Source organism: Festucalex cinctus, chromosome 9 (genome assembly GCF_051991245.1).
Source record: "Festucalex cinctus isolate MCC-2025b chromosome 9, RoL_Fcin_1.0, whole genome shotgun sequence".
NCBI classification, from domain to species: Eukaryota; Metazoa; Chordata; class Actinopteri; order Syngnathiformes; family Syngnathidae; genus Festucalex; species Festucalex cinctus.
Genome location: NC_135419.1, coordinates 22,007,378 through 22,020,818, shown reverse-complemented (window position 1 = coordinate 22,020,818; position 13,441 = coordinate 22,007,378). Strand labels below are relative to the sequence as shown.

General features: G+C 51.0%; 2 protein-coding genes across 4 annotated transcripts; one reads left to right on the top strand and one right to left on the bottom strand.

The window, feature by feature from the left end:
* Nucleotides 1–498: 498 nt before the first annotated feature.
* stard15 (StAR-related lipid transfer (START) domain containing 15) lies at nucleotides 499–7,125 on the bottom strand. 3 transcript variants are annotated; one of them, XM_077532613.1, is made up of 6 exons: nucleotides 7,026–7,125; nucleotides 4,191–4,338; nucleotides 2,325–2,428; nucleotides 2,136–2,253; nucleotides 2,015–2,067; nucleotides 499–838 (listed from the first exon to the last, which is right to left on the bottom strand). In XM_077532613.1, exons 2-6 carry the CDS (start codon nucleotides 4,336–4,338, stop codon nucleotides 602–604), a joined length of 660 nt encoding a protein of 219 aa, XP_077388739.1. In that variant the 5' UTR covers nucleotides 7,026–7,125; the 3' UTR covers nucleotides 499–601. The 3 variants fall into 3 exon arrangements, with proteins under 3 accessions (XP_077388739.1, XP_077388737.1, XP_077388738.1); XM_077532611.1 differs by lacking the exon at nucleotides 7,026–7,125 and adding an exon at nucleotides 4,601–6,081; XM_077532612.1 differs by lacking the exons at nucleotides 2,015–2,067; nucleotides 7,026–7,125 and adding an exon at nucleotides 4,601–6,081.
* On the top strand, nucleotides 6,001–13,381 carry tgfbi (transforming growth factor, beta-induced). Its single transcript, XM_077532602.1, has 16 exons — nucleotides 6,001–6,407; nucleotides 6,679–6,777; nucleotides 8,809–8,873; nucleotides 9,029–9,186; nucleotides 9,273–9,437; nucleotides 9,504–9,650; nucleotides 9,722–9,863; nucleotides 9,923–10,135; nucleotides 11,117–11,457; nucleotides 11,545–11,681; nucleotides 11,745–11,875; nucleotides 11,947–12,071; nucleotides 12,151–12,253; nucleotides 12,333–12,412; nucleotides 12,868–12,895; nucleotides 12,980–13,381. Exons 1-16 carry the CDS (start codon nucleotides 6,016–6,018, stop codon nucleotides 13,039–13,041), a joined length of 2,388 nt encoding a protein of 795 aa, XP_077388728.1. The 5' UTR covers nucleotides 6,001–6,015; the 3' UTR covers nucleotides 13,042–13,381.
* The last annotated feature ends 60 nt before the right edge of the window (nucleotides 13,382–13,441 follow it).

The following is a 13,441-nucleotide window of genomic DNA, read 5'->3' as shown; positions in this document are numbered from 1 at the left end:
CGTGAAAACAGAAAATAACGTGACAATTAGGCAGCTGCCCAATCAGTTGGGTCATCTTAGCTTGAGTGGCAATTCAAGATGGTGGCTTGACTTCTTGTTACTGCGAGTAAGCAGCATTGTTGTTAGTCCATCACAGTCCATGCTTTCGGACCTTACCTGTAAAATATTTGCCTAATAATTTAATGAGTACGTCACTTATTAAATTGCCACATATAAGGTTCCTGTAATGGTTGCAGTGTTGATCTCGTCATGGAAAACTCCTCATTGGCATTTTTGAAAAAGTCAAACGAAAGTAAATCTTTGGATGTGTAAGCTGCTCACTTTATGTTGTTTTGTTTGATGCTATTCTGTCTTTTTGTCACGCCCTGGAGGGCCCAAAAATTGTTGATGACAAGTCTGGAGATCACTCTCTTTTTTTTCAATCTGTCGCCAACCGGCACGCTTGCAAATCATGCCAAGCCAAGGAGGAAGGATAAACGGTCGACAAAACAAATGGAATGCTTGCAAATAGAAAATTTTATTTGGATGAAGCTGATCGGAATGACTTTATTGGATTTTCACTCACGCCAACAAAAGAGGGCAAAGTGTCGCGCGGTCACGGTCAAGTTTGGTCCTGGTCGTCGTCGTCCTGGTCGTGGTCGCTGTGCTTGCTCTTGTCCTCGCTCAGGCCGCTCTCGTCGATGTTGTCCAACGAGTCGGCGCGTTGCAGCGTCAGCTCCGACACGCTGATGCTCGGCAAGGCGTTCTGTTCCGGAAACATCCACGGCTTCAAGTGGGGATTGTGCCTGCGCTTCCATTCCGGATACTTCTGAGACGCCTTGTAGATCTTCCTCATTGCCTGACAAGTCACACGCACGCACGCATGTCACACTTGCTTCAACCGGCAACACTCATCACCCTTTTTACTCGCAACTTGCGGCTGCTCCCTGCAGCGCAAACGTTATGCTAGCATGTCGCTAGCCAAACACGCCGTTTGAACCCAGTCAACTTGTACTTTGGACAAGTGTCAGTGGAAGGAAAAAAAAAGATTTCGTGTGATGTCTGATGAGGGAACACAACATATCGGCTGCAATTTGCATTTTTATATCTTATCGACGTGTTTTGATGTGGTTTGTAGGAAGACTGGTAAAAAGCAATCGAGATCGAACTTTCCATTTCAAGTCGGAGAGTCAACAGCGATCAAAGTCTTCACTTTTACACCAGAGCAAGCAAACGATATTGTGCAGTCTGACGAGTGACCAAGTGTGTCCCGCGTAGAACGTACACGCACAGCCTTGAAAACTCAATTCACGTGTCCCACTATATTTAAACGCTGCGTGTGTACGCGGGTAACGCGGGACACAATTGGTCAACCTACCGACAAGTCATTTGCTCGAACCAGTTTTCCTTGCCCTCATGTGGTTCGATCAGGGGACGTCGCTGATATTTGTCAACTGTGAGCATGTGAAGCCCTTTCAGACTCTTTTTGTGATTCATTACGGGCTATACAAATAAACCTGACTTGAATATGCGCGTGAGTGTGCTGAGCCCTTCCTGAAGCTGTAACACAGAAAGAAAAAATAATAATTAAAAAAGCAGAAACTTTCCAGAAAGGGCTTGCCACCACCAAGACCAAGACTCTTTTGGTGCCTAAAAGCCAAAAGTTGTCCTGTAAGGGTTCGCAAAGCCTGAAGCATCAACAATCAGACCGTGTGGAGCGCTTGCAGCTGTGGCGGACTAAGATGGTGCGGCCAACCTCTCGTTCGTGCAGCATGATGACTGCACAGATGGCGGGGAATGACCGAGACTCTGGCAGTCAGTGAGGAACCAACCGCCAGGAGTCCAGAAAGCCGCCAAAGCGCTCGACTGGGGCACTGGCTGGGAAGGCCGACAAGTTTTTCGACAAGTTGTCGACGGGCAGTGCTCACTCGCTCTCTACAACCCCAGCAGATCCTTCCTGCCTGGTGTCCATTGTTTACAAACATTTTCAATACTCAACGTGTCTTCCTTGAGCTTCTTTTGAAATCAAGTTTACCTTCGGAGCCACAAATTGAGAGACTCTGTTGACCACCCATTTTGGTAAAGAACCTGCAGACAAAATGCAACATTTGCTCCAATTGGCTGCCAGGACGATATTTGCGCGTTTGTGTCGTCACCTCGAGGGTCCAGCTGGGTCAGGTAGTACAGAGACGAGCCGTCGGCGCCGCTGGACTGGACAAAGTATCCGGTGAGCAGGGAGACGGCGCGCACAAAATCCTTCTTGGGAGGATGTTGCTGCGGACACAATCCGTCAGTCATATCAGGGTTGCATGGAGACAAATGTTGGCAGCACGTGGAATATTTACCGCGTGTTTGACCGAGTAGTTGATGATCAGGAAGTCACTACCAAGAGGGAGCCACGACCTCAAGGTCACAAAGTCCCGATTCTTCAGTGGACTGGGACACCTCCCTTCAATCAACAACATTCAACATTAGTCAGCATTCGGCCGTCCATTTGTCCTGATTAGAGTGACGGATGGGGAAGACAGGGATGAGCCCTGATGACAAAGATACAAAATCTTTCTTAGCTGGACTCATCCTGGCAACTGTGAAGCCCTGAGGCAGGCCTTTGGGATTCATTAAGGACTAGCCAGGTCCTGCAGGTTTTTTTTTTTTTTTTTTTTTTTTTTTTTCCTCTCTCCAGAGCTCAGAATTGTTCATTCGGTAGTCTTACCGATTCAACGTCTTGTCATCATTGCTCTTTTTTTTTTTTTTTTTTTGTGTGTGTGTATGTGTGCGTGCGTTTGCGTGCGTGCGTTTGCGTGCGTGCGTGCGTGCGTTTGCGTGTGTGCATTTGCGTGCGTGCAAATACGTATAAATTTATACTCATTCATTCACCTAAAACCTTATAAATATCCCATTACCCTTCGCCTTAACCAGGTACTTCAGAATCTTGCCAGAGTCGTGAGGTTTAAATGGTCAGGAGACCAGAGAAAAGGTCAGAAAAAAAAAGAAATAAAGAGAAAAGAAAGGTAAATCAAAGTGAAATCCAGCACCGACCAAACACTTCCTGCCTTCCCCATGATTACAAAATCAAAGTCTTACGCCAACCCCGGAAGCCTCTAAATTCCAGCAAATTTAGCGAGATCTCAAGAGACCAGAGGAAAAACTAAAGAGAGGAAGGAGGGAAGGATCGATAAGGCAGAGTGAGATCCATAGAAGCCAGTACATCCAATCCATCAAAGTGAAATCCAGCACCAACAAAACCCCTCCTGCGTGGTTACAAAACCAGAGTCTTATGCCAACCCCAGAAACCTCATACTTCTAATAAATTAAGATCTCAAGTGACCAGAGGAAAAACTAAAGAGAGGAAGGAGGGAAGGATAGATAAAGCAAAGTGAGAACCACAGACACCAGCACCAACTGATTCAAGGGGCTGTGGGAGGGAGAGGCTACTTCTGTTGAGTTTCAGTAGATGCTGGTGCGACGGATCTGGCATGCATAAGGACCACCACCAAAGAAAGAAGCCGTCAACCGCGGTCCAGCAAAGCGAGCACTCCCCCCCCCAAGGTCCTGCAGGTTTTGGATGTTTCCCTTCTCCAACACAGCTGATTCACATGCTCAGCTCATTAGCAAGCTCTGCATAAGCCTGACAATGATCCTGTTGATTGGAATTAGCTTGAGTTGGAAGAGGGAAACCTCCAAAACCTTCAGGACCCAGTTTTGCCCACCCCCATTTCGAGTTGTCAATCAAGCAAGTTTTTGAAATGTAGCAAAGACGTGAGTGGCCACGTGGACAAAATCCGCACAAGCTGGGAGAGAAGATGCAACGTGTGCAAGGGGCTTGTCTGCCTTTTTGCCGGCAAAACCGGGAAACATGAATTCATACAACATTGGCTTGAGGTCTTCTCTTCAATCACTCCTTTTCTTTTCTTTTCACACCAAAACTTTGTGCTTTGTTTGGAAAGACGACAATCGGTTGAAGGCACTGCAGTCAAGACAAAACCCTGATGAGAAAAAAAAGTGCACAAAGCGCCATGCTTTTGTTTTGTTGCCAAGCAAAAGCAAAAAGGAGCAAGATTGGAGCAGCCGAACCTTCGGCCACTGGCCCAAAGCTGCTGTCGCAAAATCCTGCTCCAATCTCGGCCCTTTTTTTTGGTTGTTTCGCTTTTTCAGCACATTGGCACCAACCAGCCAGCGTGAGCGCTTCCAATCCTTTTTCGGCAACTCACAGGAATAATATCCCACGTCGGCGTTGACCGTCAGCCTGCCGATGTCGTACGTGTCGATCATGTTGCTGTCCCACTTCCTGCGGTAGCTGGTGTCGTGGAGGACGTCGTACAGCGTGTCGGCGCTCACGCCCTTGCACACCATTTTCATCTGCATCACATGACCAGAACAAGAAAGAAGAAGGTGAGAACGCGATACGGCCTTTCCATCACGCATGAAACTCGATCTGCCGCCGCCTCATCCAATATTGACCAGTCGGCATCTTTAGCCGTTAGCATCTTGACGTCCATCTTGCTTTTTTTGTGTCCCTTCTGAAGGCTGTTTGTGTGTTGTTGTGCGCAACAAAAAGAAGAAAGTTTGCTGAATTCTGACGTCGAGCAAAACATTTGTTGTGTGCGTGCGTGATGATCACCTTGATCTTGTGAACGTTGTCGCCGTCGTCGGGTTGGCACCACACGGTGACCCCTCCTTTGTGGTAGCGTCGAGACCAGCCTTGGCTGCCGAGGCACTGATCCTTGAAGGACGAGAAGTCCGAGTCGTCCGGGATCTGAACGGCCATCTCGCATCAAAGTCTGTGCGTGTGTGTGTGCTGGGAAGCAGGTGTCACTTTCAGGTGCCTTTCAGGTGAGTTGACATCACGGGTCACCTGATCCCACGGTCCACCAATCCGCTCGCTCGCGTGGCAACAGGAGCGCTTTGGTATCAGGTGTGCGTCAGCAAGTCAACGGCGGGCCAGCAGGAGGCGCCGCTTACTCCTGTCTTACAGGCAGACTGGATTGTGCCTGTGCTCAAGGATCACAAATTCTGAGAGGTCAAAGGTGAAGAAAGAGCCGCTGTCTTGCCCGTGTGACCTTTCACCTGGCTTTCACATGACGTGCATTTTCAAGGCGGCCTGCAGATTCGCATGTCCGCCTCCCACTTGGCTGCTTGGAATCAAATGCACTTCCTCACTCACGTGCACGTGTGCATGCGTACTTTTCCTCCCACATTCCAACAAGCTGCCGAGGCGGCTCAAGAGAATTAGGCGAAGGCGGCTGTCGGACTCGGTCTGCGTTTGTCGCTCTGCTTGGTGACCAGTTCGGTCCGGGACGCCTCTCAACCAAAGTCCGACGGCTCCATGATTCTCAGACATCCAGCGCTAATTCGCAAGCCGAGAAAAATGAACATTTCACATCCGCTTTCATGGTGAGCACAGGAAGTGTGTTGAAAGCTTCAAGATAGATAATTGTTGACTTTCAACATTTGTATCCTTCATTGGTGGAAAAGTGCTCCATCCAGCACGAGACTCGACCGGTGCCAGAAAACTCCTGGAAGCTCCTCCATCGTTTGTCCAAACAAAACCACTTTCCATGTGTCTCCTTGGTCACGTAACGTCATCGGTGGCAGCAGCAACAGCTTCACCCACACAAAATGTGCGCTCAAGTCATAAACAGGAGACACTTTTTCATACTGGATGACTTCATCACTAAGCATAAGTGATGATGATGTCCAGAAATATATTTTGTTGTTGACATTTCATCTTCACAAATGTTCAAATGTATTGATGTTTGAACCTATTTTGGATTGATATCAGTCGTTCCATTTGTTTATTTGTGGTCTGTCATTGATAGATTTTTAAGGACGAACATTTTGTTTCATGATGATGACGTACCGTTGAAGTGGAATGTCTGAGTGTTTGTATATTTTTGCTGTTAGTTCAAATGTGTTGTTATATTGTCAAAAGATTGTTACCGAATTATCAAATATTTGTCCGTAAAGCTTCGTGAAGTTCAGCTGACCAATTGAAATGAAGGGGCCAATGCAAGATAATGAATGAAATGAATAATTATGGCCGTTCTTTTCCCCAGTCTCCGCCCAGTGAGCTGCAGACCCCTGCGCACCTCCGAAGACCCCAGTCCGTACACCGGCCCCCACCCTCGCCCCCGTCGCGTCTCCCTGACGCACCTCAAGTGGCATTTTCATTTTCAAAGTGAGAGCAGAAGCAGCGGCGGCCCCGCAAGAGCAAGTAGGGAGCAGACGAAAGAAGCGCTGCCTGCTTGCAGGGGATTTGTTGCGCTCAGGACAGGGCGGAAAGGGACAGGACAGGACAGGATGATGAAGTCGTCGACTGCAGGCACGCTGGTCTTGTTGCTCGTTTGCTTGTGCTGGAGCCCGAGCGGCGGCCGATCGCCTTACCAGGCCGTCCTGCAGCACAGCCGCGTCCGGGGACGCCAGCAAGGGTGAGCGAGCGACTCGACTCGACTCGACTTGATCACTAACACGGAAGGAAGGCTGCACCATTGTTCGTCTTCTTGGCACTCGTGTGATGCGCAGGCGCGTTGCAAGCAAGCGCTCCAACTTAAAGTGAACATGTTGGCGAGGAAAGAAAGCAAAAGTGACTGAAAGTTAGCCAAAATGGACGGAATGTGCAATCGGTGGAATGTTGACGGTCCACGTGTGTGTTTCTTGCCAAAAGAGATGAAACGCTGTTTTGTGTGTCGCCCCCTGCAGGCCCAACGTGTGCGCCATGCAGCAGCCGCGAGGCAGCGACAAGAAATATTTCGCCAACTGTAAGCAGTGGTACCACCGCAAGATCTGCAACCAGCCCACGTGAGTGGACACGTAACCCCCCCCCCCCCCCCCCCCACACACACACACACAAAGGGAGGGGGGGTTCGGCCTGTCAAAGGGCAAGCACGTCCTAACTAGAAAATCGGGCAAACAAAAAGCTCCCCTACGCTTGCACAAAAACTGCCCATGAGAGCACTTGGGTCAAATTGGTCTTGAAGGCAACAATGAGGTCGATTGCATAATTGAAAGGCAGACAAAAATCGGACACGGGCGGGGACGGCACTTACAGCGGAGTTTTGGGGGGGCTCCAGCTAAAGATGACCAACCGAGTGTGCTCGAACGCAGCCTGCGCGTCCAAATAAATCCTGCCGCTCCTCCAGCCAATCACAAATCACGCTCGAGCACGAGCGCAACCTTTCATGTCCTACAAGATGTTGCGTGCCACCAAACGGAGCCTGGAGCCCACTTTTGGGTATTCTCCTTTCAACTTTGATTCTTTCATCAAGGTTGACAATGTTCACGTTTAATGTTTATTGGCAAGCAAACGGCCACTGTCGTACCTGTCACCTTTGAACGTCACACATTTTTAGCATTGTTAGCAAAAATCTAGAATGTTCCAACTCACTTGGAACTACTTTCATAGTGAACACTATCATACTGCTTTTATTGGGGGCAAAAAAAAAAAAAAAGTATCACAAACAACACACGAGCGAGTTCATTCGTTTTCGCCGCGCGTGCGCTGGTGTGACAGGACGAGGACGCATCCGCCACAAGCAATATGGCGACCTGTCACAGCACCAGCTCTCGATGTCAACATTGTAGTTGGTCGGTTATCGTGTATGTCATAATATATTGTAATTTATTGTCATATATTGTTGTATAATCGCTGTTCATGTGTCCACTTCTGGCCACGTGGACAAAATCAAGCTAATAACATTTTGAAGCACACAAAAAAAGAAACAACAACGTTGCTGCTGTCACTCCTTGCACTGATGATGGCCCCCTGGTGGTCACCTCCCGAGTTGTCGGGTTTTTGTTTTTCCAAGTGTCTCTTCTGGAAAAGTGTTTTGACTGGCGTGCAGTTTTGTTGTGGAGGTCACGTGAGGCCAAGTGAGCCAAGCAAGGAAGGAAGGAAACTCGCTGGCGTCTTTGTTTGCATGCAAACCTTCTGTCATCGCTCGCACGTGCACTTTGTCCAAGTTGTGAGTTTTGGTTTACTTTGCTTTTATGAAAGGCAAGCGGTCATTTTGGCATCCCGCCTACTTGTGCAAACTTCCCGTGTGCAAGTTGTGGAATGTTCCACCAGCAAAACGTTTTTTGTTTTTTGTTTTTCTGTTCCAGGCCAGCCAAACTTGAAAAGTCTTCAGTCACGCGTTTGACTTCCAAGTGAAAGCGTCCGACATGTTTTTAGTCGTTTGACTGAAAATGTTGTCGACGTTTTCCTTTTCTTGCTGGTCTCGACCTTCTCAGCCAGGAAGTTTTTTTTTCCCCTCTCTCTCTGGTCGTCTGTCCTGCAGGCATTTGGCGTCTGCAGTTTTTCGCCGTGCACTTTACGAGTCCCGCTGATGACGGGAATGTCAACAGGAAGCGGAGAGGCCGGCCAGCTTTCCTGCCGAGCGTCAAGTCTGGCAGCTGGATGGGATCTTTGTCCTGAGCCCTCGCAAGCTTGCCTTCATTCCTTCCTTCCTTCCTTCCTTCCTTCCTCCGCTCGTCTTCTCAACACGCGCAAACACGCATTCGCGCTGTGGGAAGGCACAAGCAACATTTAGCCAGCGTCGGGGGAGGGAGGAAACACACGTGGGCGGGGGGAAAACTTTTACGAGCAGGCAAGAATTTGCGTGTCTGCTCAGCTCCGTCAGGTGGTCCGCTGGAAAAAAATACACTTTTATGGCCTTCACACCAAATTACATCTTACCGCAACAGCAACGTTTTTGTTTTCTTTCTGCTGGTTGCAAAGGTGGCGCGTTGTCAGTCGTCATGCAGCATTGTCGATGTGATGTTGTCGATGTGATGTCGTCGATGCGATGCAATGTGACTGATGCAATGCGGTGGATGTGTGGCCCGGCACAGGGTGGTGACTTACGAGTGCTGTCCAGGTTACGAGAAGATTCCTGGAGAGAGGGGCTGCCCCGCAGGTATGACCTTTGACCTCTAAGACAAATGCAGTCTGTAGGCCAACTTTTTCAATGGACTTTTCCTCAATTGTTGTGGATCTGTGTCACTTGGGGCGGAGCCTGGAGGTCATCAGCCATCCGCCGGATGACTGACGGCGTTCTGCTTGCGTTTCCAGCCCTGCCGCTGGTCAACATCTACAAGACGGTGGGGGCGGTGGGCGCTTCGACCACCAAGATGTACGCCGACAGAGCCCAACTGCGGGAGGAGATTGAAGGGCCCGGAAGTTTCACCTTCTTCGCTCCCAGCAACCAAGCCTGGGCCGCCTTGCCCACGGTCGGTGCGCCGTCTTTCCCTTTCAAACTCTGTTTGTCGCCTTGCTCAGGCGCGTTCGCGTGTGTGTGTTTTGTGCGTGCTTGCAGGAGATCTTGGACGCTCTGGTGAGCAACGTGAACATCGAGCTGCTCAACGCTCTCCACTACCACATGGTGGCGCGCCGCCTGACGTCAGAAGAGCTCAAGCACGGCTCGTCCTTCCCCTCCATGTATCAGGACTTCCACGTGCACGTGCACCACTACGCCAACGGGGTAACGCACGCACGCGCGCGCACACACGCGCGCACGGCGACCCAAACGCTTTTGTCGGTCCTTCAGATCGTGACGGTGAACTGCGCTCGTCTGATCAAAGCGGACCAGCACGCCACCAACGGGATGGTGCACGTGGTGGACCGCGTCATCACCGCCGTTTCCGGCAACGTGCACGCGCTGGTCGACGTGGACGACGACTTGGAGACGCTGCGCGTGAGTGACCGCCCGCTTTGCCCGTTGGTCGGCGCCGGACGCTGACGAGCGCCGCCCGGCCTTCCTTCCAGACGGCCATCGCCGCCGCCGGCCTTGGCAACGTTTTGGAGGGCGAGGGTCAATACACCGTCTTCGCTCCCACCAACGAGGCCTTTCGCAAGATCCCGCAAGAGACGCTCAACAGAATTCTGGGGGACCCCGTGTCCCTTCGAGGTAAAGGATGGCCGTCGGTTTGCACGCTCACGTGCGCGCTCACATGCACTCCCTTCCAGACCTGCTCAACTACCACATCCTGAAGAACATGCGCTGTGCTGAGTCCATCGTGTCGGGAACGCCCATGGAGACGCTGCAGGGCGCCGTGTTGGAGGTGGGCTGCGACGGCGAGCGGCTGACGGTCAACGGCGAGGCCGTGGTGATCAAGAAGGACCAGCTGGCCACTAACGGCGTCGTCCACTTCGTCGACCGACTGCTCATCCCGGACTCGGGTACCACACCACAAATGTCGGCCAGCTTCCGGCGTCGGAACGTTGGCCCATCCCAACAAATGCCGACCGATTGTGCATTGTGCTCGCAAGTTTACGTTTTCAAGTGCGCGTCGCATCGTACGTTACGGTACTGCCGTGTAGTTCTGAACAATCAGATTTAAGAACAGCCTCTCGGAACACCTTGCGTTGGTACATTGAGGACGACCTGTCCTGTCCGAACAACTCGCCAATGTCCTCAACACAAGTCAGACAACTGTCAATAGAAGCAAGTAGCGCTCAGCATACACTATTCTTACCACCGCTAGGTAATTTCAGCAGTCAGCTAAGAACTGGGCCAGGTACTAGCAAGCGGCGCGTCACAGTTGAGCATGAAAGAAGCTAAAAAGAAAAAAAAAAAAAAAAGCAAGCAAAAATCCAAAAGACGAAATTGGCAAGAGCCAGCTTGATATTGTGATTGATTCAATGGAGTTGTCCACAATATCAATCTGGGATTGCTCCACCGTAATTTGCTGGGGAAAGGCGGGACATTCTCTACAATACTTCGGGCTGATTGGACGATGCAGCATTGTGCACGTTTGTTTTGCCCAATCATGGCCACAGATGAAAATGTCGTCTTTGTTCTCATCAAAAGGGGGAAAAAATAGCACAAACAGCTAAAAATACACAAAGCGCCTTTCGCTGTTCAACATTCAACAAGGAAACGCTGAGTCATGCTGCAACAACACAATTCATTGTAGCGCACATTCGTCCAAGTTAGGCTTGTTTGTTAGCGCCGGCGTCGGCTTCCTGGTTTCGTCACCGTTGCATGTCCCACCCCAAACACAATGTCGCTCTGTGATTGGTCGGTGGAAACCAATGGGCTCAAGTCCAAGATGTATTGTGGGGAGTTTGTGAACTCTCAAATATTGCCAGAAATGATCTTGCAGAGAAAACGTTAGCAAAAGCAATTTGGAGGTGAAAACAAGAAAGGATGTGTTGCAGTGAAAACGTTGCTGGAGTTGGCCGAAAGCTCCAACGTGGCCACGGCGACCCGAATGTTTGCGGAGGCGGGCCTGAGCCACCACTTGAAGGGTTCCGAACCTCTGACCATGCTGGCCCCGCTGGACGACGCCTTCACAGGTGAGAGCGTCTGCCGCCGCGACGGCTCCGCCGCGCTATTTGGCTTCACGCTGTTGCCGTTGGCAGGACGCGTGGGCGGTGACATGGCGAAGGTGATGAGCAATCACCTGGTCAAGGAGCAGCTGTCGTCCAAGTCCTTGTACCACAATCAGGAGCTGGAGACGCTGTCGGGTGTCAAACTACGAGTATTCGTTTACCGAAATGTAAGCGGTCTGGTTGGTCACACGCATGCCCGCTTCCTGCCGACCGACTTGTCACTTCCTGTCCCGTCCCGTCCTTGGTGGGCGTAGAACTTGTGCATCGAGAACGCCTGCCTGGCCGCCCATGACAAGACGGGCCGCTACGGCACCCTGTTGACGGTGGACCGCGTGCTGGCGCCCCCTACGGGAACGCTGATGGACGTGTTGAAGGCGGACGAGCGCTTCGGGTGAGTCCAGCGGCGCCCGAACCGGCACTTGGGGACGGGCCGCAACCTGTCCGCTTTTTTTAGCATCCTGGTGGGCGCCATCCAAGTGGCGGGAATGACGGAGCTGCTCAACCAGCCGGGGGCGCTCACCTTCTTTGCCCCCACCGACGCCGCCTTCCGAGCCATGACGCAGGCCGAAGTCAACAAGCTGATGCGTGAGTCCGCTTTGGGGGATTTGTTGACGCCGCCGGCCGATTTCAAGGACAAACATTTTGCGTTTGCGCAGGCGACCGCCAGCGTCTGTCGGCCTTGCTCAAGTACCACCTGGGTGAGGGGATGGTGGTCAGCGGCGGTGTGGGCGCCCACACCAGGATGGCGCCCCTGCAGGGCGACAAGCTGGAGCTGGGCGTGGTCAGTCCCGGCCGGCACCTCGCTCGCACTCGGCGCCTCGACTTGCCTTGTTAACGCCCCGCCCGTCTGTCGCCGGCAGAGGAACTCCACGGTGTTCGTCAACCGAGTGGCGGTGGTCCACGGTGACCTGATGGCCACCAACGGCGTGGTGCACGCTATCGACAGCCTCATCAAACCGCTGCGTGAGTGCCGTTCTGTCACAGATGCCCGCCGCCGCCCGCTTTGGAGCCGCCGCTAAAGACGCCGACTGTTTGCCCGCAGCTCCCAAGGTGGACCGAGAGCAAGCGGACGGCCCCCTGGCGCACCTCAGGACTTCTTCTTCCTCTTCTACCTCTTCCACGGTGAGACTCAGCATGGATGACATCACCCGTCACGTGACTAACAGCCTCAACATACCAAACCGACGGTTTTGTTGAATGGGCTGTGAAAACGGATCACTCTGATTGGCTTCTGGTCACGTTTCCCCACACGAGGCAAGAAATGAAAGTGACAAAAAGAAAAAAGTCAATTTGCACTCAATTTTCGTGTCCTCGCACGCATGTTGACCATCAAGACGAATGACAACATTGAAAATGAGGCTCATCTTCTTTTGATATTTGAGGCACAAGCGTGGTCGGCGCATGTCACGTTACACGCATGCGGACAAGCGTCGAACCGCCGCCACTTTTTTTTTTTTTTTTTTTTTTTTTTTTTACAAACGTGATGTGGCTCATTTGAGAGTTGACGCCGATGTCAGTGAACTCAGTTGATGACCGTTTTTTGTTTTTGTTTTTTGTATTTTTCTCCTTTTGTCCAGCGCTCAGACTCGGGGAGCTTCAGGAACGGTGAGTTTATTTTATTTTTGTCTAAAAGCGGACCTGCTGAAATGCCGGAGCAGGTCCTGACTTTTTGCTCCTCTTCGCCGGCAGACGAGCTTTTCCAGAAGGTCATCCAAAGTCGCTCCAGCAGGATGATGAGCGTGGCTCAGTGATGACATCCTGTTCCTTTCCAATCCATGGGTGGCTCACTTCCTGTTGACGATCATTTCCACGCTCGCACGCCTTCAAAATGTGGCGCTTTCAAATGCTCCAAACTCAAATCAGCCGAATTGACTTGAAGGCAAAATCAGGTCCAAAGTGGAGAAAGCTTTCTTTGCTTCTTGTTGCTAACGAGCTCGTTAGCATCACTAACGCTTGCTCTTTGCTAGCTCATTCACTAACAAAAGTAAATCGTCAACAAAAGCTTTTGCTCAAAAGCATTTGGGGAAATGTAGCATTGTTCAATGATATTGATTTGATCAATGTAAAATAAAGCTGCGGTGTGAAGCGTGATTGTGAGCTGACAAGCAAACGAGATGCACACAAAAGCACTTGAACGTCACTTTACGTGCT